Raw genomic sequence first — 27,539 nt, 5'->3', positions numbered from 1 at the left:
ATTAGTGATAAAATGCATTAATAATAGTGATATCTAATAACATTAAGATAAGATCAAATAAAACAGGTTAAGGTTCAATAAACTACAGCCAGTGTGAGCTCAGAGCAGCACTTGGAGCTGCATCCACATTCAGGAAGTGGTTTCTGGGATAGGCAATGTTATCTTCCTGACAGCTTTACACTCCACTCCCAGCTGACGAAGTCTTCTAGATTAATTGCTAGCTAATCGTAACACTATAATAATTAGATAAAGTTATTCTATGAGAAATGGAAACGATGGAGGTCGACTCAGGTAAACAATGCAGTTAGTCCGATACTTTTGTCTACAGCTAGCCTTACTTCTTCAACATCAGCTAAGAGGCTAGTAATGCTAGCCTCCAACTTTAAGATCAAATCGCTGCTAACAACAGGCTAATAACTTTGACCTGCTACTTAAGGCTTTGATAAAAGGTCTTTGGAAGAGCACAAATATGAGAGTTCAGAGAGTTAGTTTTTTCCCTGTCTGAGTCTGTTTTCCGTGTTGAAACTTCGCTCTTGGCATTTTTATTCGCTGAGTCTGCTGTTTGGTTTGCCATTGTCGGATACTGGACACATATAATACAAGGGAGACAAGTTTCTTTAGTCTCCAACAGTGTTTGTTTCCCACACTGGAAACCTATTGTCATAAGCTTTCTTGTATGTTTTAATGTTACAGCTCTGATGTGATCAAGTTTGGCAAACTAGTAATTCCAAATCCAAAGCAGCTCTTTCCCTTTGTGGTTTCTGAGGATAAGTAACAGGAGAGTTCATATGGCTGCACGGTGTGTGTAACTGCGGACCCAGTGTCATTTTAAACACACTTTTTCTAACAATAATCCACTCCAGTGGTATGATCTGACTGGCAGTCACTTCATTACACTGAATAAGAGAGATATCTGCAAATTAAAAACTGGTAGAGAATAAATTAAAGCATAATAAAAGTTTGTATTAACAACTGTTTTTATAAAATAATAATTATAAATAATTGAATCATTTCAAGGCATGTAGAATCATTTTAAAACAGGAATATTGAAAAGGCAAATCCTGATTTGGACTAAAATGAGTATAACTGCAATGACTGGCAGACCACTGACCAATATTAAACATACATATATTATGATATGATATTGAATATTGGTTTTGAGTCAGGGCTGCAGCTAACTGATGTTTTCATTAGCCATTAGTCTGCCCGTTATTTTCTTGGTTAATTCATTAATTATTTATAAAGAAAATGGTAAACAAAAAGTGAAAAAAATGTATGTTAGAATTTCTCACAGGCTAAGGAGATGTTTGCAGATTACTGGTGTTATTCGTCCAGCAGAGATTCAGTTTATGTGATTAACAAAGGCATTATATCCTCACATTTGAGAAGCTGGAACCAGCTAATTATTTTCTTTTTAAAAATGACTGAAACAATTAACCGATGATCAAAATAGTTGCTGATTAATTATATTTGTTCAACTAATTGATTGATTGACTAGTTGTTGCAGCTGTAGTTTGAATTGCCCTTAACTTTGTAGCATCTGTGACAACATACTGTATAGTCATTTCCTCCAGGCTGGTAGTGAAAGATAATTACACTTCACTGTGTCCATCTTAACCATATCACAACTGTAGGTGCTTGATAGATGGACTTAACAGGAGCCTTGAGTGCAACATGATCAAGCATATCGTTAACTTTGTAAGATCTAATCATGTTCATTCACCTCATCAGTGTTCTACACTGATCGCAGTGGAAGAGTCACCAGTAACCCGCTGCTGGACCAGCTCCCCAGCTACCAGTCGCTGCTGTACCGCAGGAAGTCGGCGGCTGGTGGCACCAAGAGAAGAAGCAGCACAAGAGCTCGGGTCAGCTCCTCTGGCAGTGGGAAATGGGGCGTGAACACAGTGAACAGACTAGAGGAGAAGCAGAAGGGTCAGACGGAGCAGAGACCCATCAGGGAACTAGCCAAGACCATGGCTGAGAAACGCAGAGACAAGTAGGAAAGATAATGAATTAAATGAAAGACAATGTCGAACAGATCAGTTCAAATTTCAAAGTTACTGGAATTATATGATATTATTCATTGCCTGCTTCATTCATAACTGATTTCTAAGATTGCGTATAGTCCACTAAGCAATGAATTTGGCTGTGTAACCTGTTAGGACGCAGCGTTTGGTGGAGGCTCGAGAGCTCAGCAGCTGGAGACAGTGGAGGCAAAGCACCCGCAGGAATCTGAGGAGGCTGAAGGACGATGCCCAAGAATGGCTGAGCTCCCTGCAGCTCTGGAGGGGAGACATCCACCTGATAGAGGGTGAGAGATGAATAATGAGACGGTCTGAGTGCCAGAAAACTGTGTCTGTAGCTTCAGAGACATTTACTGAGTTCTGTTCAGGATGGTCTAAATGAGTAAACACACTTTTAGTACCAGCTATGGTTCTGTTGTTGTTTTTGTTAAGTTCTCCCTTTTTGCCTCCCTTTCCTTCAGGGATGTTTGGCACAGGGATCCTGTCTTACTTCTCCTTCCTGCGCTTCCTGGTCATGCTCAACATGATCATCTTTCTGCTCATGTTCAGCTTCGTCATGTTGCCCATCATCATGGCCCCCTATTCTTCAGGGAATACCACCTACAACCAGAATGATGGTGAGAAAACACAGATTTTTTTTTTTTTCAACTGGGATTATAAACTAAGCATTAAATGGTTTTAAGATTAAAATTTACTGTTTCCACACAGGCAGCATTTGCAGTGTGTATCCAAGCAGCGCTCGACGAGGCCTGGTGATCTTTCATGAACACATTACAGATCTGCTGTCTGGTGGAGTAGGTCCTTGCACTTTATATTAAATGGTCTGTGGAGAAAAAAGTAGTTTCCATGTGGTTTCCACTAATTCTATTTCATCTGCAGGGCTTTCTGGAACAGACCTATCTTTTCTACGGCTACTACAAGGTGGACAAAATCTACTTTCCAAGCATCACTTATAATTTGCCTCTGGCATACCTGTTGGCCACTGTGGCGTACCTGTTCCTCAGTCTCATCTGGATCGTTAAAAGGTACTGAAAAGACCAAATCATTACTAATGAAATTTATTTGAACGAACAGTTTGAGGGAGTGTGTTTTTCTCTCTTCAAGGTCGGCCACAGGATTCAAACGTAACCTGGTTCAGGATGAGGATCGCTTTCAGAGTTTCTGCAACAAGATCTTTGCTGGCTGGGACTTCTGCATCACCAACGAGAACGCTGCGAAGCTGAAGAGAAGCAGTCTGCTCTATGAGCTCAAGGTTGGTTGATCATTCTGTTGAACAAGATGTGTTTATACACCAACATTTGCCAGGAGCCATAAGGAGAGATGGGACAACAATGGCCTTTTTTCACATGCTGAGAGAAGCTCAGTTTAATCGAGATATTAAACCTGTTTTTACAGCTGCTGAGCTTGAGTGATGTTAACAGACAGTTTATGGACAGTTTCTTACTATAATCTACATATTGGTTACCAGGCAATAAGATCTTTATGTATCTTCTTGGATATCTTAGTTTCAATCCTTTCAAAAAGCTCTCATCAGCCATGTAGACTGATGCAGTACTCTCTCTTCAGAAATGAGTGATATATGTATATTATTGTTGTTTATGTGTATATGTATTAGGTGTTTCAAATGTTCTAAATGTATAATCGATGCTTCCATTGAATGTTTACCTGCCTCATTTTAAAACTGCAAATCCCCAGACGGATTTGGAAGAAGAGAGGATCAAGCAGAAAATAAAGGATCGCACCCGCAAAGAGAAGTGCCGGATTTACGTCATCCGCCTCATCCTCAACCTTTTTGTCATTGCTGTGCTGGCTGGTTGCTTCTACAGCATTTATGTAGCCACCGTATTCTCCCAGGAAGCACAGATGAATAATACAAAGGTAATGACATGTTGCTTTCTGTTGCAAGTGTGTCATTTTCTGTGTTTTTTTCATAATTTTTCTACTTTTCCACACTCTCACTTTATTATCACAATACAGTCGTTAATAAAGCCTTTCATACCCTTTTTGAAACTCCTTTGAAAGAATAACTTCAGATTCGCCTTGAATTTCCAAAAATGATGATGAATGATGATGAATGATGAATACATACAGACTGATACTGTTATTGCTGAAGTTCAAAAAATATTTGGCGGAATAAGAGGCTGGAGATTTCTTTCACATCCTCAGATCCTTCTGTCCTGACATCAATTGGCATCAGATGTATTTGCTCTCAATGTAATTTCTGCTGTTTTGCAGGTGAATTTCATTGTGGATTTGATCAATGAGTATCTTCCCTCAATTGTTATCACCCTGGCCAACTTCATCACCCCCCTCCTCTTCTCCGTTATCATCAATTATGAGGACTACTCTCCTGCCTTCGAGATCCGCTTCACTCTCATGCGGTACAGTGGACCTCTGTTTATCGAGAACTTACTAGCTTTTTATTGTTAACTTTAAATTAATTGCATTCAGAGACAAAGACTATGAGGGAAAAATAGTATATTTGCAATCACAAGCTGAAACACTTGAGCTTTGTAGCTGAGAATAAACTGGCTGAATGTTTTTCCCTCTTCTTTCTCTCTTTTTCTTTCTTCCTGTCTTCACAGGTGTGTCTTCATGCGGTTGACCAGTATTGGGGTTTTGCTCTTCTCTCTCTGGTCTCAGATCACTAAATGTAAAGAGGACCCCTGCGTCTGTGGCTATAACCACGTGCTTTACTCTGTAAGTCATTCTCTTTTATTCCAATACAGCGCACAATGGTTTGTTTCAGTCATCTGCAGATACCAGCGTCAAACTCACCGTTATCTCTGTGTCAACATGCGTACCACTAACTACCACTGCTTAATGATTTTGATTAAATGATATTAATAGTTCATTTTAGAATGTTAATCATTTATGCCTCTCTACATCACTCTGAGTGTAACAGCAGTGGTATGAGCCCTTCATTTATTCAGTCCTTTGTGACTCATTTGGGTTTTCAACACATCCAGGTATATCATTGCAATTACAGTATAAACTCCGTCTTTAAACTAGTTTTATACAGGCAAGTTTGTGTCCTTGCTGTTGCCCACAGTGTTGGGAAACCCGTGTAGGCCAGGAGATGTACAAACTCACCGTCTTTGACTTCATCATCATTGTCGCAGTCACCATCTTGTGGAGTTTCCCCGAAAGTAAGTCCTCACAGTAAAAAACGTCAACTTCATCATCTCAGTAGAAACTTCTGTTAGTCTCATGTAAAGAATGTGATCCTCACAAGGCATTTCAAGAGGTGTTGATGTGTTTGTAAAAAGTATTTAGTCTCTGTATGAGCGTTGACATAGATTTAAAATTGATTTTTCAGCCTTCCTCTAACATAACGCTGTGGTGTTTTATTCTGTGTCCTCTCACTTTCACATTCTTTGAGTCACAAATAACTGTGTCCTTGCATTGCCCTGTCCTACCCAGGCTGATAGTGAACTACTGTGAGTGTGGCCTGGCTAAGTGGTGGGGCCAGCAGGAATTTGCTATTCCTCAGAATGTGCTAGAGATCGTCTACGGTCAGACCATCTGCTGGATCGGCACGTTCTACTGCCCGATGCTGCCTGCCATCTGCACCATCAAATACTTCTTTATATTCTACATCAAAAAGGTGATTTTTGCCTCCATATTTATTTTTTGCACGGTTCAGAATCAGGAATACAGCTTCTGATGTTCTATTACCTTTCTGCTCTTTATTCATAGGTATCATTGATAAATAACTGCCGACCAGCCACACGTCCGTTTCGAGCCTCTAGCTCCAACTTCTTCTTCCTTGGCGTGCTGCTGATTGGTCTGGCTCTGGCCTGCCTGCCTGTCATTGTTAGTGTAGCACAGTGAGTAATGACCATGTTATCTTTTAATTGTATTAAAAGAACCTCAAGTAGGAGTATTGACATCCGGGGTCAATATTTGACTGATGAATTTCACTTAGTTAGATGTAAATGGAGACGTGAAATTTCTCATATCTGTCGCCTGCATGTCAGTGACTAAATAGATGTAGGATCATTCATTGCTGCCGTTCTCTTGGCAAACACACTTATTTACCTGTCCCCTTTGCTCAGAATAAACTGTTCCCAGGCCTGTGGACCATTTGTTAATTACACCACCTCCTGGGAGGTGCTGCCAACTACGGTGGCCCAGCTACCTGATGGAGTACGGACCCTACTCTTCGCCCTCTCATCAGAGGCCTTCGCTGTCTCCTTCTTTGTTTTTACATGGTATATTTCTGTCAAATTTTTTCAACCTATAACAACTGTTTTTTTTTTTCTGTGTGACTAAATTTTTAAAACGATATTTCCATTTTCTCTGCAGTTTGGCCATGTTTTATGTGATTGCCTTAGCTGGAGCTCACAAGAGAGTTATTAACCAACTAAGGGAGCAGCTGGCCATGGTAGGTTTACTCAACAATACATGTTTTCAGAAGATTTGGCGCTGTGATTGTGTCAACCTCCTTTCTTATTTTTATTCTTATTATCTCTTCTTTATTCTTTATATATTTTTATTCTTACACAAACTACTATCAATGTGTTATTTTGTTTTCCAGGAGGGCCGTGACAAACGTTTCCTGATCCAGAAGCTTTGCCAGGCTCAGAGGCTCTCAGCGATCAAATCTCCAGCGTCCAAATCCCAGCCCCGCAGCAGCAGAAGCAGCCCCTGCTACCATACCAGCTTCTCCAACAATTTCAATGAAGCAGTGTTCCTGGCACACCCGCCTCCAGACTCCTCCACACATGTGTGAGGCAAAGACCTAATATTACAGACAAGATGCAAGACTGGACAAATGTGCTGGGACTAAAAAAAAGAAAATCTTAACTGCTCTTTTTTTTTTATTGCAAAAACACTACAGCTTGGGAGTTTCTGTGGACCTGCTGACATAAATGCATCATGCTTTTTCAGTGTTCCTTTGTTGACAATCTAATCATAAAACTAAGCGGCAATGTTCAAGTATTTTTAAACCAAAGCGGTCGTTGCTGATCAGATGTTTTTTGTGCTATTTTTCTGTACTGTAAGTTCTGTCTGTCATTCGATCCTTCTGAGAAGGATTTGCATTACTATAACCACTGGAGTTTGAAAAAACCTTCTGAATTGTATGCACTTTAAAAGTATTAACACTTGTGTTTTCTTACTTGTAGAACTTTTGTGTTTAAAGTCAGTACTATGCATTCATTGTATGTCTCGTGTGTTTTAAAATCTGACATTTATATCATTATTATTTGCTCTGAGGTTACATGATAATTGAGAGACACAGTATCATACTAACCCTAAACTCTAACCATGTTCTCTTTAACAGTGATGTTACTCAATTTATTTAACTTTAAAATATAACTTTTGGGTGGTAGGTATGTTAGAACCATGAATACTGTTTAAGTCATATTTTGGGTAAATATGCTGTTTTTATGTAAGGTACGTTTTAAGTGGCTGCTCTAAATATTGAACTTTTTACATGAAAAATAAATATTAGAATTAAATAAATAAATTAGTTGAATCATTTTGTTGCTTTTGATTTTCTCTTTTCTTACTTACCCTCATAAAGTATCTATCTATCTATCTATCTATCTATCTATCTATCTATCTATCTATCTATCTATCTATCTATCTATCTATCTATCTATCTATCTATCTATCACTGTAGTCACTATTCGCAGGTTATAGTACCTCCGGCCCAGCAGAGGTCGCTGCCGCCGTCAGGGTCTTCGCTCGGTCAGTGACAGCAGCAGCTCAGCTCAGCTGGTACGGAACCGGAGGCAGCGTGCTGTGGCTCGGCTCACTCTGCCAAAATGTTTAGAATTACGATCCGGGCTGACATGGGATCCCTCTGGTTGTTATTCTGTATAATATATTCTCAGTTCTTGACCGTGTCCTCTGATGACATAGTGGTGGCGTGCGGCGGGTTTGTGAAGTCCGACGTTGAAATCAACTACTCTCTGATCGAGGTGAGAGTTCAAACGTCCCGGCTAGCTGCTAGCTAACAGTTAGCTGGTTTATCGTAGTAAGCTAAAGGTTAGGCGGAGACAGGAGGTTTACTTGAATGAAACGGCCATAAAATCAGTATATTTAACGTAGAGTTAACTCTCTGCCGCTACCAAACATAAATTAGAGCGGTTAATGTAATTACACGTCATTGTAGCTTTCTGCTATTTAGCTAGTTTGGGTGTTTTCTGTACGTAGTCACGGCTGAGTGAGTGAGTTTATATCTGAAATTGCATTAATATGTTTGTGTTACACATAATTACTCCCTGTTAAACTTAAAACCTGTCGGTGTTGATGAGGAAGACGTTAAATGCTGGTCACCAGTCCTAATCCTGCTCATTGACAGGATCCGTGGGATTAGCCATTTGACTGATTAGTGAAATGAATTTAATCCCAGATAGACTGGTCTGTTTGTTGATAACAGGGGATACTGGATATTCAACCAGTGTTCCCATTTAACTTACTAATCAAGCCTAATCGAGACTGGCCTTACAGCAATGAACAGTTCAGGTTAAGTAATTATTGATATACTTAATGAATAATTATAAATATACTTTGTGTTTTCTTTCATGCACAGATTAAACTGTACACTAAACAAGGTTCCTTGAAATATCAAACCGATTGTGCTCCAATCAATGGCTACTTCATGATCCCGCTCTACGACAAGGTATGGGGAATACTAATTCAACTATTTATACACTCAGTTTTTCATTGATGATGATTTAAATTTCTCTAATTTATTGTTTTTACAGGGAGACTTTGTTTTGAAGATTGAGCCTCCTCTTGGGTGGAGCTTTGGTAAGACTTGCAGCTCAATTCACAAACTATTAACTAGAATGGCACTCAGCAGAATGCATACCTCTGCCAAAGCCATCAGATGATAATCTGGATCCGTGTCAAGATTGTACAAAGTCATAGATCTCAACAACATAAATATGTCTGGTTCTTCCATGGACCATGCCTCATCCCTCCACCAAGTTTGGTGCAAATTGGTTCATTACTTTTTGTGTAATCCTGCGGACAAATAAACAGACACAGTTGAAAATGTAACATCCTTGGCAGAGGTAATAATGCCAACTGTTGCAAAATCTTAGCGGTTTGTATTATCTATGTACTAGCTTTTATGTCTTTTGTTCTCTGATGTGAACTCTCACCAGAGCCCACCAGTGTCGACCTCCATGTGGATGGAGTTAGTGACATCTGTACCAAAGAGGAAGACATCAACTTTGTTTTCACTGGCTTCTCAGTCTCAGGAACGGTGAGATGGATTCAGAATTTCCTCCCTTATGAATGCAATTATCTTAACTTTGAGACCCTAAAGTCTTGCAGCTTTATGCATGGTGAAAACTTGCTCCAGTGAACGACAGAGTGAGGTTCAGTCCCTCACACATGCATCAGGTTTTTGTGTGTGGATAATTTTGCAGTTATTTGTACGCCAAAGACAAGCTTCTACAAGAATTTTCTTGGAAAAGTATCTGTCAAGGAATTGCTTCATATCACAAAATATCTCTTACTACTGTATCATGTTTTTCCCTCATAATGTGTCTGGCTCAGGTTCTGAGTAAGGGCCATCTCCTGGGTCCGGCAGGAGTAGAAGTCAAACTGAGCCGAGCGGGAACAGAGGAGAAACTCCAGAGTGTCATCACACAGTCTGGAGGAAAGTAAGTGGCTCGTACCTTTCTGTTCAGTGGGGGTGCACAGGTGTTCCTGCAGTAAATGTATGTTTGAAATAGTGTGCTGTTTCACAACCTTTCCTTTGTTTGGATTTGCCAACACAGGTATACCTTCTTCAAAGTACTCCCTGGAAATTATGACATCACAGCTTCCCATCCCTCTTGGACTCTGGAGCAGGTCGGTATATTCGCTTTGGGTTTGACATGCTACAAAAGTCCCTCGACCGGGAGTTGAACCGTGGATGTTGTTGGAGTTATGTATGCTTCCTGTCAGTTTAGTTGTTTACTGGAGTTTTAGAATCCAAATATGAACAATGGAGTGGAGCTGTGAAGTTAATCTGTAATTCTAGCAACCATTCAACAATTAAAACCTATAGTTTTAGGCTTTGGTAAATTCTTAATAGAAAAAATATGTATATATATTTTGCTTCAGGTGACAACTCAAGTGAAGTGAACATAGTTATTTGTGACCCAAACATATGTGGAAAATATTGTTTACCTTTTTCCTTCAACCCTTTTGATTATAGTCATAACCCTGGTCTCCTTTGAATGGCAACTCTCAAAATTTTACAACCAAAAGGTCAGAATGAGAATACAGAAAAAAGAGATATTGAACCAAAACCGTACAGGCGCAAACATGGTAGAAATGTAGGCTTTTTTTTTTTTGCCTCACCTTTTTTTGTTATGAAAAAGAGAGTGTAAGTCTTGTATGCAGCAACTTTTTTTTTATGGGAAAACACTTTGGAGCTATAGCCACACGCCTGTACCACTTCTGTTTCAACAGCTGTTGCAGTGATAAAAGGGTCAGGAGTCAATGTATAATTTGTCAGCGCTGTGGGATGGTGTACTTTAAAAGGTTAAGAGAAAATAAAGATTTTTATCCACAGATGTCACCCACAAGTACCCCAGTATGATGATTTAGAAAGATGGATTAAGACCCTCTCTATACATCAATGGGCCTTTGGAACAGATGTGGGACTGCTCAGCGAGTTTGTAACTAATGATTTAAAGTGATAGTAAGATCAGACCCGTGTGTGTGAGACATCATTTTCACCCCCATAGTGTGTACACACTGCTGGGGTATCACAATATGACCGTTCGCTGTCTTGGAAGTGTCAGCGCTGTAGAGAAGGCACGATCTCAGAGGTGTTTTTTAATTTCTGTACCACTCGAGTGTAGACAACTTCATTATTCACCAACTTGCTCAGCTGATAAGGTTCCCTGTCAGGTTAGCAGGTTTCTATCTAATGATCTCCAGCAGTAATCACACTGCTCCTGACAGGGTCATTATTCCGACCCTCGCTGTAACTTACATGGCGACCTTTGCCGTCCTCCGACAGAGTACTACCTCGGTGCACGTCTCCAACGCCAATGCCCCGGCCACCGACCATCTGGTGGTTGGAGGCTACGATGTCTCGGGGGAGGTCCGCAGTGATGGAGAGCCCATGAAAGAGGTCACCTTCCTACTGTACTCAGCCACAGTCAAGAAAGAGGTAAACCAACATTATTTCACAAGCAATCGTACTGAGTGTGTAGCCTTGATTATTTGAAGGAAATTACCATATTGCAGTTAATGCTTTAAAAGAAATCGTACTGCTCATGGGATTTCTCTAATATCATAGAATTTAGTGTGTTTCAAGACAAAGTCAGGATTTTTTTTCTCAGCAGAAGTCTGGGAATATCAAAATGTAACTTTTTTTTATTTTTTAAGTCACTTTGACTTTGTTATTGTATTTTATAGAAAATGCCCTTCATGGGCATTTTCAGCAATAATAATAGTTGGTTTGCTCAATCTTTGTGTGTGTTTGTTGTGATTTGAAGGACGTCAATGGCTGTAACACGTCTCCGGTGGAGGGGGCAGATTCTGGTGACAGCTCCCTGGTTTACCTGTGCAGCGCTCTGTCGAGGGAAGATGGCACCTTCCTCTTCCCCTCTCTGGCCAGTGGAGAGTACACTGTGGTAAGGGTGCTCACACGCATAGTTTCCTGTGCGTCCCTCATGCTTTTAGAAAGGTCTTTTTGTCAGTATTTCATTGAGTTCACTTTAGCATTTCACTTGAATTTACCACATAAGCCCTTCAAAGGATATCACTACATCATGCTGTCACATGTTTCTCATAGGTTTGAATTCAGCTTGAATCCAGCAACTCTGCCGCTACCACTAAACACTGGTATATAGAGAGATAACAACTGAATGTAAAACATGGAAACGGCTATTGCAGGAAAAACACTGGCTTTAAATAGTATCAAAAATGGGATTTGATTTCACAAGCTTCATCCTGCACACTGCATTGAGAATGACTCTGCCTCTCTCTCTCTCTCTTTCATGCAAACATAATTATTTTCCCTTTAATTCTGTTTGTGAAATTCTTCACATCAGGTGCCTTTCTACAGAGGAGAGAGGATCACTTTTGATGTCGCTCCATCTCGGATGAATTTCAAGGTTGAACACAACAGTTTGAAACTAGAGGTAAAGACTTGAATTAAATCTCTATTTATCAGCATTTGTTTTAACATTTAATTGTGGGTGTGGTCCATCACCTTGACATGCTATGCTGTTTCTGTCGCTCCACGTGTAGCCCATCTTTCGAGTCATGGGCTTCTCTGTGACAGGCCGAGTTCTCAACAGCCTCGGTGGGGAGGGTGTATCTGATGCTACAGTGTCCCTCAACAACCAGATCAAAGGTGAGCGTACTAGAAGACACTTTTCAAAAGCAGCAGACAGACGACCTAAAACTCGCGGAAGTGCGTTCAGTGGTTCTCATTGTGAACACGTTTTTTCACACTTGCTTGCTTTGCCTCTCTGTCCCCACAGTCGTCAGCAAGGAGGATGGTTCTTTCCGGTTGGAGAACATGACAGCTGGTACCTACACCATCCGTGTCAACAAGGAGCTCATGTTCTTTGAGCCGGTCACGGTGAAGATTGCCCCCAATACGCCACAACTTCCTGACATCATCACAGCAGGGTACGTCAGGCCCGCGCACTTCCTGCTTTAGCTGCATACACGCATGTTTCGGTTGTACACGTTTTGAAATTATGTATGGAAAAGTTTGCTGTTTGCTGTTTCATGTTGCCTCATTGCTGACAAGTCTTATAAAGTTCTGATGTTGGCCTCATCCCAGGTTCAGTGTGTGCGGCCAGATCTCCATCAGCCACCTGCCTGAGGGCATGAAGCAGCAGGGTCGCTACAAGGTCACACTGACACACATGGGCCAAGACAAAGCCTCCAGCCGCACTGTCGACTCTGACCCTCAGGGGGCCTTCTGCTTCCATGCCAAACCCGGAGACTACAGTGTCCATGTAAGACTTGATAAAACTTCCAGTAGTAGTAGTAGTTTTGTCTGCATTGGTTCGTAATTCAGAAATGGCCTGGAGCAAATTATTACTATTGTGTTTTCAGTTGTATTGGCAGAGATGTAACTAATTAAAGTGTGCATATAGTATAACAGTCACTTTGCGTTCTACATTATAACTTTGGTTTCACTTCCATGTGTTCAGGTGTCTCTCCCTGAGGCGGAGGTGAAAGCCGGCCTGGCTCTGCAGCCTCAAGCCCTGGAGGTCTCCCTTGTGGACCGGCCCCTCACAGACCTCCTTTTCACACAATTCATGGCTTCTGTCTCTGGAAAAGTCTACTGTCTTGGTAAGCACTTAGTCATATATGGCTTGGCTTGTCTCATCGTTAAAATGATTTTTTTTTTACAAAATGTCGAGTAACTTGTCATATAAAGAAAGCAAAGAAGATGATGTAGGAGGAGATGCAGGACCTGACTCAGCTTCAGCCTACAAGAGTATTGAATTGTGTGGTTGATGTTTTTTCGCACAAGCTGACCTCATGTCCTCTGGTTGACCTCTAGCGTCCTGTGATGACCTCTCAGTAACCCTGCAACCAGTGAGTCGGCAGGGGGAGAGAAGGACAGTGGCTCTGTCTGGCAGCAACGATATCCTCAGCTTCTCCTTTGACAACGTTCTACCTGGGAAATACAAAGGTGAGGACTACCGCTAAGAATACTTTTCATTCTTTATAATAATATTAATATTCAGGGTTGATTAGAGCAATTACAAACCAGATAGTAGTGCATTTTTGGCACTTGGAGAAGTGCCTCAGCACTTGCGTGGAGCCTGATTGCAAAGTCAGCACACAGGTTTTGACTGGAGGATGTCAAAGCAAGTGTAGTGCATAACAGATCCCTCCATCCTACCTGCATTTGAGAATCCATCAAGGAATCACAGTAATTATTCTCTTAACGATTGTGGGGGAGATCAATTAGTAATTACAGTCCTTTCATCATAACTGGCGTTTAGCAGCAGCTTTTTGGAAGCGCACATTATTCAGCCGGTGTTTCTGTACCTTCTGGTGCTGCATCTATCTCCCTCACTGCTCAATACACACAATCTGTTTGTGTGTCTGCAAGCTATGTGCACACACAGCATCTTTCAGGCACATTTACTCAGCTTGTTGTGTTGCCAGGCCAGAGTAGTGTAAGAAGTTTACTTTCTTAAATATTTGTTTAAAGATGAGATAATTATAAGATCGTTAAGTGGAACGCTTCAGCTTCAAGTGATCATGGCATCTGAGGTTTTATCTTTTTAGGCCAGGGTGACAGATTTACGCCTTTCCAACAACTATTAACACATTTGTTTGTCTGTTACTTTTTATTTGAGTGTATTCATTTTTTTTTCGCCTCTCAGTGAGTATTTCTCATGAGGAGTGGTGCTGGAAGCATAAGTCCATGGAAGTGGAAGTTCTGGACTCTGACGTCTTGGGGGTGGAGTTCAGACAGATTGGCTACATCCTGCGCTGCTCCCTCTCCCATGCCATCACTTTGGTTAGTCACCGATACCCGACTTCATTAGCAGTACCTGGTGTGTGTGTCGTTACAGTTGGTGGCACGTCCACACGCATTACTCACATTCTAACTGCGTTCGTTTTTCTGCGCAGGAGTTCTTCCAGGATGGCAGCAAACCTGAGAACGTCGGCATGTACAACCTCTCAAAGGGAGTCAATCGCTTCTGCCTCTCCAAGCCCGGTGAGGTTCATTCTCCCGACCTCTCATTAGCTAAACATAGTGTGAATTAGCGTATTGAGAAAAGAAAATATCAGTGTACCAACTGTTCCCTTGTGTATAGTTAGAGCACAGTGTTTTGAGCCAAAAGGTCTGCGTCAGACTTAGCTAAATATAAAACTGGAGCAAAGTAATTAATCAACTAAAAATGGCTTGTCCAGGTGTTTACAAAGTCACCCCACGCTCCTGCCATCAGTTTGAGCAGGACTTCTACACCTACGATACGTAAGTAATCAGATGCTGTCCCCGTTTATTTCTGGGTTAAAAAAAAGTTCTCCCTGTGTACAATTCAATTAAACAATGACCCGTGTCTAACAGCTCGGCCCCCAGCATCCTGACCCTCACTGCAGTGCGCCATCACATGACCGGGCTCATCACCACTGACAAGATTCTAGATGTCACAGTTACCATCAAGTAAGACTCGTCATGGCTGGGCTCGTTTTTAGCAAACTCTGGGATTCATTAACATTCACCGCTGAGCATCAGTTTAAATGACGAGCTTAAATGTTTTGTTTTTTTGTTTTTTTTTCCCCAACCCTCTCCTCGGTCAGATCGTCCATCGAGAGCGAGCCGGCGCTGGTGCTGGGTCCCCTGCGGAGTCTGGAGGAGCAGCGGCAGGAGCAGCAGCTGCAAGAGATTCAACTTCGGCGCCAAGAGCGGGAGCGCCGCGCTGCCGAAGAGGACGGAGGTGCCAGGGAAGATAGCCCTCCAATCCAAGAGAAGGCTGATGAGCTGACAGGCCCGTTCCACTATGAGTTCTCCTACTGGGCCAGGTCAGTGGCTGCGGTTTAATTTATCATCTTTGCTCTTTACGACATAACAAAGTAAGGATTGCAACACTGCAAGATTGCAAGATCTGGAATGTGCTCAATGTCTTATAGCATTATAGCATAGCACATTTCAACAACAAGGCAATTCAAAGTGCTTTACATAAAGCATAAAAAGCATCAAGTATGAGAATCTCATTCAGTCTTGAATCAATGTATTGATGCAACGAGTTAATATTTACCGTACATGACTGCAGGGCTGGAGAGAAGATCACAGTGACTCCCTCCTCCAAGGAGCTGCTATTCTACCCACCTGAGGTAGAGGCCACTATCACTGGAGGTAAAATCCATCACACACATTGTAGTCTAACATTGTATTATGTCTATTTTTCCTTGTTATAGCTACTTCTTAGATCTTTCTTTCTTTACAGAAGTGTGTACCCTTGTGCTTAGAATATTTTAACTCCATCTTCATTGGTTGTGTAGAGAATCAGGAGAAAAAACAATGCAAACAATAAATTTCCCCTAATTCTGTAGCATGCTAAACAAGCTTCCTAAAAAGTAATAAACCTCTCCCTGTTGACAGAGTCCTGTCCAGGTCGGCTGGTGGACATCACTGGGCGTGCGGGTCTGTTCCTGGAGGGCAAGGTGTCACCAGAGCTCCAGGGTGTAGAGATCGCCATCAGTGAAAGAGGAGCTGCTTCTCCGCTCATTACTGTGGCCACCAATGAGATGGGAGCATACAGGTATGAGAACCTAGCACTTCGAATTTGAGATAAAAAATAAAGTGCATGAGTCTAGAGGTAGGATATTCCAGAGTGCTTACTAATGGTGATGGTAATGTCTATCTTTGGGTTCTGCTATAAATGTATGTGCTTAGCTGGTCATTATAGACTAACTGGCAGATCCATAAATACATTAAGGCCAAAAGGAGTGTTGAAACGGCAGCAACGTCTGGGTTCTTGTTAAAACTCTGGCTCTAATATAGCTTGCTAGTCAGGCCCAGATAGTTGAAATGGGTTTTAGAAGCTTCTGTTAGAGGTGGTCAGCCAAATGGATAATTAAATCACAATTTGTGCCAGAGAGACCAACTGGCCTCATGGTAAACACTGTCAGAAGCCGCACACAAGAGTGAAAAGGCTGAGAGATTTTAATACATGAAGAACTGCGTCAGTGCCGTCTGTGGAATGAAAATTATATTGAAGCTTTTGACTTCCACTGTTTATTATATTTATTAAAGCTTGCTGAGTTGATCTTCTCCAGTGGTCACACGGATGTTGTTTTACATGCAGACGAGCCGTTTCTAGAGACATGAATACATCTCATTTCAGACTCAGTGTGACTGACCTACACTTTCCCAGGATACTGTTAAATCTGATCTCCTTTGCGAAACATCAATAAATCCACTTAGAAATCATAGGAAAAAAAGATTCTCCTTACAACTCCAAAACTTGCCCAAGAATCATCACATTTTAAAGTTTTCTTCCGTGTCCATGTAGTTCAGTGATAGTTGTCTGCACGTCACAACAGGAACAGCTAGTAGCTAGTTCCTCATACTTTTAATGGTGTGAATTTGCTAAATTGTAAACACATGTCTACTAAAAATATGGGACACAAGTATTTGCCCACAGCTAACTGGCTTTACTTTCTGTTGTTGTCAAAGTTGATTATCTACCAAATAGAAGTAAGACAAAGAATGATAGTTGCACTATAAATATTTATTTGACATTACTGTTGCTCACATGACAGTTTGTCTAGGTGCAATTTTAGATGTCAAAATGGAGTGGCAGTAGTTTCGCTTCACATTCTGCCCTCTGGAGGATCCTCTGAAGGTGTTGGGTCTCTGGAGGGTTTGTCAGCAGTTTCATTGAGACCTGCACAAAAAATAATTCTCCGCATGCAGTTTTGGGTTTTGACTTTTAAATGTCAGAGTCAACATTATCCAGTTAATGTGTAGCAATGCTTTTTTGTGGGTGGTATTTTCTTACCAAAAAGTTGTTTTTGATTTACGTTGGATGGAATTCTGAACTGTTATCTGCCATTATGTCTTTCTGTATTGTATGTGGGCTAGTGTAGTAACCGCGTGACGCATACTATGAAACATGCAACCACCTTATTTCTCCTCTCGTTCCCTCCAGTGTGGGTCCCCTTCACAGCGACCGGCAGTACGACATCAGTGCTAGTAAAGAAGGTTTCGTCCTGAGTCCAGTGGAGGGAACCCAGGGAGATTTCAAGGCGTTCGCTCTGGCTGGTGTCACCTTCAAGGTACAAGTGGCCACCCCTCTCACTTGAATGCATTTTACATCCCAGTATTCACCGCCCTCTTTTACATCAGCGGTACATAGCTGACACTTTTCACCCGGAGTATCTGACAATTAAAGCCCTTTGTTCTCATTTACTACTCTCACTGATTATGTGCTTTAAAGTGAATATGAAATGACTTGATGAAAAGCCCTTGTTAGTATGTTTTCATAAAATATAATTGAAAAGAAAATCTCACTGATGATAGTTGAATCAGTTTTCTGCTTTGCTGTGTGCTGTCAGTGCCTCACTTTGTACTGCTTCTTTTTTTTTTTTATGGGTCTGCACTTATGTACAGTGACCATGAGATCCTGGCACAAAGGATCATTGTCGCTTTCCCTTTCAGACTGTCAGATAAATTGCTTTGAAATCTTCTGTACGACATTTATAAAGAGAGTTTTGTGTCCTTGTTTATCCTTCTTTTGTAAATCCTCCCTGAAATAGAACACTAAGAGAGACTGAACTCACCTGTCAGCCTGATTATGTGCTGTGTTTCACAGTATGGCTCTGACAATTTGAGCCACAACTGACTAATTTCATGATTTTCAAGAATTGCCTGTGTGAATTTGTTTTCATTGCAACAGACATTTAATCCGCATCGTCGTTTATTTTGAAAATACTGGAAGAGTTTAATCACTTACCTCCCAGTTCAGCCACAGTTAGAAGTTATTTCAAATATGTGCAATTTCTATTACTCAAAATTGGACGTTTGGCCTCATGTGGTTTAATATGCAGCTGAAAGATAAGTGAAATCAATCATTAGTTGTCAAATCATGAGATCTGTAACCTGTTCTCTACCTCTCTTTCCCTTCTTTCAATAGATCAAATCAGAGGAAGGTCATCCCCTGTCAGGCGTCCTTCTGTCTCTGAGTGGAGGACAGTTTCGTTCCAACCTTTTGACCCAGGACACTGGCCTGCTCACCTTTAATAACCTGGTAGGGATCCAGCAGTTTGTTCATTTGGTTTCACCATTGTACTTAAGCTGTAAGATGTCAGTCCACCAAGCTGTAAAGCAGATTGTAGGGATGCTTTGACCTTCGTTCTCTAGCTGACGTTAATATTTTCTGCTCTTTATTCAACATAATCACTGCTTTCATCTCCTCAGAGTCCTGGTCAGTATTACTTCAAGCCCATGATGAAGGAGTTCCGCTTTGAGCCGGCGTCTCAGATGATCACAGTGGAGGAAGGTCAAAACCTCAGTATCGATATAACTGGCATTAAGACTGCATACAGGTACACAAATGTACATTGAACAGTCATTTTCTGTTTAGTTTGGCCCCCAAGTGTAAACATGTCTGTCTAAACATCTACAGTGTGTCACTGTAATGTACAGTGGTGTGCAAAAGGTTTAGGCACTAAAAGTAAAGTGAGGATGCTTTCAAAGATAATGTCACAAAGTTTTTTTATTCATCAGTTAACTTCATACAAAGTGGAGTAAACACTAAAATCTATTCAGTATTCGGTGTGACCACTCTTTGCCTTAAAAACAGCAGCAGTTCTCCCCGGGACACCTGTGCACAGTTTAAAGTGTTTGGTATTTAGGTCTTGAGTCACAGTTGGTCTGTGGGTTTAGTCCGTCTCAGTGTCTTCTGTCTCTTCAAGTAATCCCAGACTGACTCCATGATGTTGAGATCAGGGCTCTGTGGGGGACAGACCATCTGTTGCACGACTCTTTGTTCTTAGTGTCTCTGAAGATAGTTCTTTTTGACTCTGGCTGTATGTCTGGGCTCATTGTTATGCTGCAGGCCAATCAGACTCCTTTTTTGCGGAGTGCCAGTACTTACCTGCTGTTTGTTGAATCCAGAAATGTCCTTTCCACACGTGTCTTATCAGTGTCATGGTCTTGTGCCCTTGTCCTCAGCTGCTACGGAGCGGTGCAGTCTCTGAGTGGGGATGCAGAGCGGGATGTTGCCGTGGAGGCGGTGGGTCAGGGAGAGTGCAGCATCTACAGCGAGGACACCGTCACTGATGAGGAGGGCCGCTTCAGACTCAGGGGTCTGCTGGTAAGGATGCTAGAAACCCGTCTGGTAAAAAACCCTTGAGTAAGCTGCATTTGGCACCGCATGAATAATTATACACAGTAAGGATATTGAATCTCTGAAATGGTTTACTTAGTAAATCGTAAATGACTGAATTACTGAATGTTTCCTTGCAGCCCAGTTGCAAGTATCTGATTCAGCTGCGCGCTGAAGGCAACGACCACATAGAGAGGGCTCTACCACAACACAGAGCTATAGAGGTAAGCAACAAAATTATTGCAGGCTTCTTCTGGTCCACACAGTTTTCCAGATGTGGTAACAGTCGTCCAGCTTTTGGAAAATTCAAGAAACTATAAGCAACTGTTAGCTCAGATGGAACTGATTTAACTGATTTAACCAATGGTATTAATCAGTCAGAATTCTTATTGTCGGTCAACAGTTAAGCGGTTAAATAAGAACAACCTCATTTTTCTCTTTTGTTTTGTGTTTTTGGAGGTGTGGGGGGGGTGATCAAAATGTTCCCACACTGCTGACATGAATGTGCTCAGAGGGAGGTAGGGAGGGAGGGAGGGGGCGGGCTCTGCAATGTCAGGGTTATTCTCCATCATGAACTAATGGTTGGACCGAAATAGTAAGGTGACACGCGCAGTTGGAAAACATTGAAATAGGATCCTGTCCTAACATCAAATAGAATAATAATTTAGTGATTTACATGTGTCATAGTGTTAGTTGTGAAATGTCGTCGTTGTGTGTGTGTGTGTGTGTGTGCGTGTGTGTGTGTGTGTGTGTGTGTGTGTGTGTTTTTTAATTTAACAGAGTAAACAATGGCGGGATTAATCAATAATTATTTGTTGTCAGGTTGCATGTTCTACAAAACAAACACTTTGGAATTTTTCTTTAACTTTATTTTTAACAGTATTTAATTGCCATGATGAAGAGTCCATTTAGTAGCTGTTCAGGAGCTATTGATCACAGCATGTGATCTTCATAAGAAGATTTTCACTTTAAGTAAGTCTCCTCCATGTTGGCTTTAAAGCCCAGGGTCATAGATCATTTTTGATGTTGACCACTGTGTTTCGATCAAAAGCTCCAGAACAGCTACTAAACACACCTTGTTGTGAGTTTGTTTTTTCAGCTGCTGTTTCCAAGATTAAGAATGAACATTGAACCTTTGCATTAACATATAATCACTGTCATAGTCATTTTCCTTTATGCTTTGCACTGCAGTAACACAGTAATGAAAACTAGATCCGGAGGTATGGAAAACTTTTGTAATTGAATTGTTGAAATGACTGTGGGAACCCTGTGATTATGACTTATCAGCAGCCTTATCACATGGGTCCTTTTCTATACACAGAACAAAAGCAGCGATAATCCCATTGCAAGTTTAAACCTCTCGGTTCATAATTTTAGCTTGCCTGAAAAGTGCAGGCCCCCTAATCTCTCTGGCAAGACTGGAAATGCCTTAATTCCACTTAATTCTCTGTTATTATCACACCGTGTGACTTGTACAAAGCTTTTATCCAGAGTTGGTATTTTCTTCAGTAGTTTAAGGTTGTATCTGTACAGTAAGATTGGTGTGTTAATTCTCAGGTTGGCAGCAGTGACATTGAAGGGATCAACATCATCGCCTTCAGACAGATCAATCAGTTTGACCTCAGCGGAAACGTCATCACGTCCCCGGAACATCTCCCAACACTATCGGTATGACTGCTTGACTCATGTTATCGCTGCATCTCCCCTTGCGATGGTCAAGTGGCAGTTATTTATCCTCTTTTGGATCTGCCCAGGTGAAGCTGTATAGGAGCGACAATCTGGACAATCCAATCAACAGCGTCTCACTGGGACAGTCCCTCTTCTTCCACTTCCCTCCTCTGGACAGAGATGGAGAGGTATCAGCTTGTAATCCCACTATTTAGTCTGAATTAAGGCTACAACAAAATGCTCATACTTATAAAACCAAAAGTCAGATTTTCTTGTCTACATTATTCGGTTGTTGTAAGTGGTTATAAAATGTCTTAATATGCTTTTATATTTCACAAAATGTGTCAACTGCGTCAGACATAACCATGACCCAGGACATGCGGCTGTTAGATCTACAGTCAGCTCTCTCTGTCTTCTCCAGACCTATGTTCTGATGCTGTACTCCACGCTGTCCCGCTCCCAGTACGACTTCACTCTGCCCCAGGTCTCCTTCACCTCCAGCGGCTACCACAAGCACGTCACACTCACCTTCAACCCCACTGTAAGATACAGATGCTTTCTTTAAAACTAGATCTGCTGTTTGATAGAGTGGATATGTTCCCTTCTCACTGCAAAGAACAACAGGAATGATGAGTTAAAGAGAGACTGTTTCTTTTTATCGAAACAGTATTGATTGGGTTGTTCCTCTTGGAACTGTCTCATCTCATTGTGTGTGTGTGTGTGTGTGTGTGTGTGTGTGTGTGTGTGTGTGTGTGTGGGTGTGGTTTTTTCCCCCAGCGTAAAGTGCCTGATCAGGATGTTGCCCAAGGCTCCTACATAGCTCTGCCCCTCACTCTGCTGCTCCTGTTAGCAGCGTACAACCATGAGAAGGTAAATAAGCAGCTTCACATCCTCAAGACAATATGTTCAAAGAGCTTTTCTTGTTCCACTGTTGAATTTCGATTTAGTTGGTTTAAACCTCACTGGACTTTGGCCTTATCATGGCAAATCCTAAAATCTGGAATGACATCAAGAAGAATGTCCTACTTCTACTTAGTTTTCATGTTTTATAATCAGTTCTTGTTTCATTTATTCATTCATTCAAGTTAATCACATTATTGTCTCAAGTGAGAAACTGTTAATCCAAAAAGCCCTTGTTTAATACCTTTTGCTGACCTGTTTTTGCAGGTGATCCCCCTGCTGTTACAGGTCGTGAACCGTATCCAGGGAGTGAGGAGCATGGCCCAAGCCAGCGGGGACAGTGCCGCCCTGGATGAAGCCAAACGTCAGGCCAAGAGACAGAAAGCCAGGCGCACATGAGTACACAACCACGGCTCACCCCAGACCACACCTTTGTACGCTAAACGGCACACTAGCACCCACAGTCCACAGCCAGCGCTGGGTTTAACTCCTCCTGCAGCCGCGGCGGCTGACGATGGGTGCTAGTAAACTGTTTAGTTAGCTGAGATGTGGTTTGCCCCCAAGTGAAGCCCAACATGAACCACTCGACGCGCATTACCCACCACCTCATCAGCCATTCAGATTCACTGGACTGATAGCTGACATTTTACAGGTTGTTTTTGTTGATTTTTTTTTTTTTTTTTTCCCAGAACACTCATTGTCTAAAAAAATATTGTCAATATTTGTGATAGAGTATGAGCCATTTTTATACCTTTGTAATTTATCTAGGAGAGCTAAAATCTTTTGTGTTTTGAAAGCACTTGAATGCTTTTGCTATCTATCCTCACATTATTTTAGGACTATCAGGCACTGTGGATAACCATGTGTCTCGCCTACCAACCAGCGTCGGGGTCAATTCAGACAATACGCAAAAGTGATTTTCATCAGAAGCTGAAGCTGGAGTTTGATGAAATCTAATCAGAACTACCAGTATTAACTTTTAAAGATTTATGGTTTAAATGTGTAAGGGCTCACATAAGGGTCAAAAAGACTTTCAGCTTGAGAAACGATCGACAGAAATGTTTTTAAGCTTGTGGTTGTATAGCACCCTTGTAATCCTGGTGGAAAAAACATGAGAAATTGAAGTTAAGAATGTCCAAATAATATTTGTGCTAAAAGATTTATTGTTTCGAAAAAAAAAAAGTAAAGTTTTCACACATTACTTCATTTTGTGAACATCAAAGCACAGATTCGGAGTACAGTAGTTTAGACACTATGAACTACAAAACGCTTCAAAATATCCACAAACCTTTTAACAGGTCTACAAAGGCTGATAAACAACTATAAGCTCTTAATGTTTTTAAACATCATTTCACAAGCTCATAATCTTTTTGTCACTTATTTGAACCCATAAGTTTGATCTTAAACTGCATTGACCACCGTAATGCCATCGCAAACAGGGGATTCTGTAACTGCTTACTGTGATTGAAAGGCAGCCAAAGATGTTGACAGCTAATAACTGCTTGATACCGTTGTCACTTAAGTGTAAAACACCCATGAGTTACTGTAATGGACTCCATCCACTCCTGATGGTACTTTATAAGCTGTTAAGCGTGATGCAAGATTGACTCGATGTCTCTGTTAGCTCAGGAAAGTGATGGTGGATAAGATGCTGCAAATTTGGGTTTGAATACTGTGTGAAGAGACTTATTTTTCTTTTTCTTTTTTTTTCTTTTGGAGGGTCAGGTCAGGAAGGGGGGTAGGGTGTTTTAGGGGATAACGAATAGTTAATTAATTTATTAACATATGTCTAATCAGATGTGAATGTTTTTTGAAAGTGTGTTGTTTTTTTGGTTTTTTTTGGAACAAAAATCTGTCCCATGAAGTGTGTAACAAGTTATTTTAAAGAGCAACGTAAAATTTAATAAGACTCCTATCCACAGAGGTGAGTTTGAGTGAGAATATGTTCAAAGGGTCTGTCACGACCTTGAGTTAAACTTAAAAAGATAAGGCAGAGTTGTAATTTTGAAAGCACATTGTCTTACTGCTCAGCTGTTTAATGCACTGTGAAAACTATGGACCCCTATTATTTTTCTGTATTCAATTCATCTGCTCTGAGTTGTGGCTGACTTTCGCTGAAAGATGAAAAGGCCACTGGCTATTTACTGAGTTGAAAGATATTCCAATTAGTCCACATTTAGGAGGCGTTGATTAGTTTGGTTGGGGTGGGAGAGAGAGGTGGGGTGAAATTGTCATTTGTCATTTGTCATTTGGCAAGAATCTGTTTAATTTTTTTTTTTTTTTTTGAGATAATGAATAAAGTTTGACTGGAAGAAAATTAACTCAATTGTTTTATGGTTTTGCCTCTAGGGGGCAGTGTAATGCTAGACATTAATATTTTCACTAAGAATGGCAAGAATTGCAGATTTCATAATTTTTAATCTTAAAAGAACAAAAGTTATATTGTGTTATTTTAGTTAAGGATCAAAAAAATGTGGAGTACCCCCCAGAAAACCAGTTAGTATCAGACTGATCTCATTATTCTTTCTCTTCACCCAAGCAGCACAACAGCATGGACAAGGCTTGTCTAAGAAGGGTTAAACGCTCTAAGAGCAGAGCTGTCTGTAAAGGACCGTTTTCAGCTTAAATCCCTTTTGTTCTAATGTGTCTAAATCCCTCTGTGCTCTGTCTTGACAGCTTTGCCTCACTGCCTCTCTGTGCTGTCTACTGGATAATGTAAAATGTGTCAGATATTAATGAACAACAGTAGGCCCAACTCCAGCAGAGGCAGAAAAAGCCTCTCAAAAGATGTTCTACCACCTTTGTTTTTGGTCAGTAGTGAACAGACAATATCAGATGAACACCAGAGTTTATGGACAAAAACAACTTATGTTGGGGGGGGGGGGACTAGCTTCCATCGTCAGTCAACAATAGACAAAACACATTAACAGCAGACCACAGCAACCCAGACGTTAGTGTTTGTAATAGATACTGTGGTAACAGATCAACCGTTAGGGTTAGTTGTTGCGTGTCTCCTAAAGTTTTCACACCAGACATTTTGACCTGTCATACCAGTGGAAGCACAGGTGGAACTAATTACATTAACGAGGGTTTCAATTCATTCAACTCAGGTGTGACTCTTCCTCAGCCCTGGTAATGTGCATGCTACTCTGCTAGCATGACTTACTGGGACACTTTAACGGAATACGACTTTGTTAATGCTGGTAATTACACCTGCCTTTCCTGCCATGACATGTCAACGTGACTGCTGTGAAGAAGGTCTATTTTTGACCGATTGTCACACAGAAACGCATCCCTGTCACACCATTAGCTTTTCAAATTTTTGTGGCTAATATTGTAGCAAGTAATTGCTGACTTGCACATCCAGACAGAGAGCAACAAGAGGTTCCAGTTGGAGTTGTGTTTCTGGCTACCTGGTAAGTCCATTATTTCCTGACATTTTTGTTCTGGCTCTGGAGCCTACACCAACCTCTGAGGAAAGTGTCTTGGTGTTTAACTTGCTAAATGCTGGCCTTTATTCTTTTAGAGAGGTGCAATGGTTGTGTGCATGTTAGTGTGTGTGGTATTTGGTAAAATGGTATATGACATGGCATTCACAATAGTGATAAAGTCAAAGTGATTTACTTGCTTGAATGTTGTTGGAGGCAAGGGATATTTTTTCCATTATTCTCATTTTTGTCTGTTCTTTCTAGTTTAAAAATATTGAACTGGTGGACACATTTGAGATGGTGCTGTCCTGCACAGTGAGGGCTGCCTCCTTATACTCTGTCCACTCCTGTGAAAAATAAGAGCTAAGAGCTTGCCCCTAAATACACAGCCTTTTGACGGTAGCTGAGACTGCACTGGGCTCATCTGCTGACATTTTGTCTTGATGAGATGCAGCCAATTAGTATGAGCCGCTCAGCTCTGCATTGTCTGAAGCAACCTGGGGAATGAAAGCAACAGCAGCACACCTGGGTCGGCAGTTTGATCAAATAACCTTGTCGCTGAAGTTCATGATACATCTCAGCCTATTGTGGACATTCATCATAGTTTTCCATTTCTCTTTCTCTTTTTTTTTCTTTTGATCATTATCCAGAGGTGGAAAAAGTACAGAAATTTTGTATTCAAGTAAAAGTACCAATACTTTGATGAAATATTACTCAAGTAGAAGTAAAAGTACTCATCTGAAAATGTACTTTAAGTAAAAGTTACTTAGTTACTTTCTTTGTGAGGGGTGTGAGGGTAGTAAAAATAGGACAAGGGGTCAGAAATCCAAAACTATTTTGTTTTTAATTAAAGAACAAGTGTAACAAATGTAAGTGCAAAAACAACAACTTCACAACAACTGAACTTCTTGTTCACTTTAAGTAGCAACTTAAAGTTAGTTGTTTTGTAAAGTTAGTCACTGTTGGTTCTGGCGCGTATTTTTCCCCTGTAGGTTGAATTGTTATTTTTACTCAGTAACGGATAGGATTTATAAAGTAACTAAGTACAATACTTGAGTAAAAACGTACTCAAGTAAAATACAAAATACCGATTTTAAATTGTACTTAAAAAATACAAAATACACAAAAAGTATTCAATACAGTAACGTGAGTAAATGTATTTCGTTACTTTCCACCTCTGTCATTATCATACAATTTGCCGATATCCTAGTGTGATTATATGTGAACAGCTGTTTCACGATATGTATAGCTTACTGTCGTTACTGACATTACCTGTGTGCCTTCAACAGCCTTTAAGTAGCTCCCAAATAGTATTCCAGGGACACTTCAGGATCATTGAAGGCTTATTAGAAGCTCCCCCTGTAAAATGTGGATGAGTGGAAGCTGTTTAAACCAGAAAATATGTAGAACTAGTTGCCTCATGAGTTAGCAGACCTACGATAAAAGAAATCCTTATCACACAAAATCTTTTAAATTTGAGGTTTGTTGTAAGTGAATTTATTTAGTTTGTCATATCCGAAAGCCTTACAGAATAATGACTGGTCCTGCAGCTGCTGCATTTATATTAATGTTGTCACCTAGCATAACCCCTGTCCATTCATGTCACCCAAAACTCCAGTGGCATGCTGCCCAGCCTGAGTCACCCCTATCGGTCATAATGTATTGGCCAGGACACAAGTCACTGTAGAGCAGAAGAGGGAGGAGATGGAGAGGGGCGCAGCACACCGTCTGTG

General features: G+C 41.0%; 2 protein-coding genes across 2 annotated transcripts; both read left to right on the top strand.

Annotated features, from left to right (window-relative positions):
• The first annotated feature begins 137 nt into the window (after nt 1–137).
• tmc7 (transmembrane channel like 7) lies at nt 138–7,509 on the top strand. Its single transcript, XM_087178169.1, has 16 exons — nt 138–291; nt 1,732–1,996; nt 2,163–2,311; nt 2,486–2,641; nt 2,733–2,818; nt 2,904–3,049; nt 3,129–3,276; nt 3,720–3,902; nt 4,260–4,405; nt 4,610–4,724; nt 5,077–5,177; nt 5,448–5,631; nt 5,724–5,854; nt 6,083–6,238; nt 6,333–6,411; nt 6,565–7,509. Exons 1-16 carry the CDS (start codon nt 267–269, stop codon nt 6,757–6,759), a joined length of 2,265 nt encoding a protein of 754 aa, XP_087034295.1. The 5' UTR covers nt 138–266; the 3' UTR covers nt 6,760–7,509.
• Nucleotides 7,510–7,750: 241 nt separating this feature from the next.
• On the top strand, nt 7,751–24,699 carry nomo (nodal modulator). Its single transcript, XM_023422035.2, has 31 exons — nt 7,751–7,954; nt 8,569–8,658; nt 8,744–8,789; nt 9,149–9,249; nt 9,546–9,652; nt 9,770–9,842; nt 11,005–11,157; nt 11,486–11,623; nt 12,044–12,133; nt 12,243–12,348; nt 12,479–12,629; nt 12,787–12,964; nt 13,163–13,304; nt 13,519–13,650; nt 14,354–14,490; nt 14,604–14,691; nt 14,889–14,952; nt 15,046–15,141; nt 15,279–15,500; nt 15,752–15,834; nt 16,081–16,240; nt 17,633–17,759; nt 18,617–18,730; nt 18,901–19,028; nt 19,657–19,798; nt 19,951–20,034; nt 21,368–21,478; nt 21,565–21,666; nt 21,900–22,019; nt 22,256–22,348; nt 22,646–24,699. Exons 1-31 carry the CDS (start codon nt 7,799–7,801, stop codon nt 22,775–22,777), a joined length of 3,666 nt encoding a protein of 1,221 aa, XP_023277803.2. The 5' UTR covers nt 7,751–7,798; the 3' UTR covers nt 22,778–24,699.
• Nucleotides 24,700–27,539: the final 2,840 nt, after the last annotated feature.

This window comes from Seriola lalandi, unplaced genomic scaffold, assembly GCF_002814215.2.
Source record: "Seriola lalandi dorsalis isolate HSWRI2012SDOR001 ecotype SW California unplaced genomic scaffold, Sedor1 jcf7180002054678, whole genome shotgun sequence".
In the NCBI taxonomy this organism is placed as follows: Eukaryota; Metazoa; Chordata; class Actinopteri; order Carangiformes; family Carangidae; genus Seriola; species Seriola lalandi.
This window is presented reverse-complemented; position numbering and strand designations above follow the sequence as displayed.

Excerpts from the sequence above, each read along its gene's own strand:
- tmc7 (XM_087178169.1), top strand. The coding sequence starts at position 267 with ATGGAAACGATGGAGGTCGACTCAG. Across the intron at positions 2,312-2,485 it reads AGACATCCACCTGATAGAGG|GGATGTTTGGCACAGGGATC; the intron begins GTGAGAGATGAA and ends CCTTTCCTTCAG. Across the intron at positions 3,903-4,259 it reads CACAGATGAATAATACAAAG|GTGAATTTCATTGTGGATTT; the intron begins GTAATGACATGT and ends GCTGTTTTGCAG.
- nomo (XM_023422035.2), top strand. The coding sequence starts at position 7,799 with ATGTTTAGAATTACGATCCGGGCTGACATGGGATCCCTCTGGTTGTTA. Across the intron at positions 12,630-12,786 it reads CCTGACATCATCACAGCAGG|GTTCAGTGTGTGCGGCCAGA; the intron begins GTACGTCAGGCC and ends GCCTCATCCCAG. Across the intron at positions 20,035-21,367 it reads CACAACACAGAGCTATAGAG|GTTGGCAGCAGTGACATTGA; the intron begins GTAAGCAACAAA and ends GTTAATTCTCAG.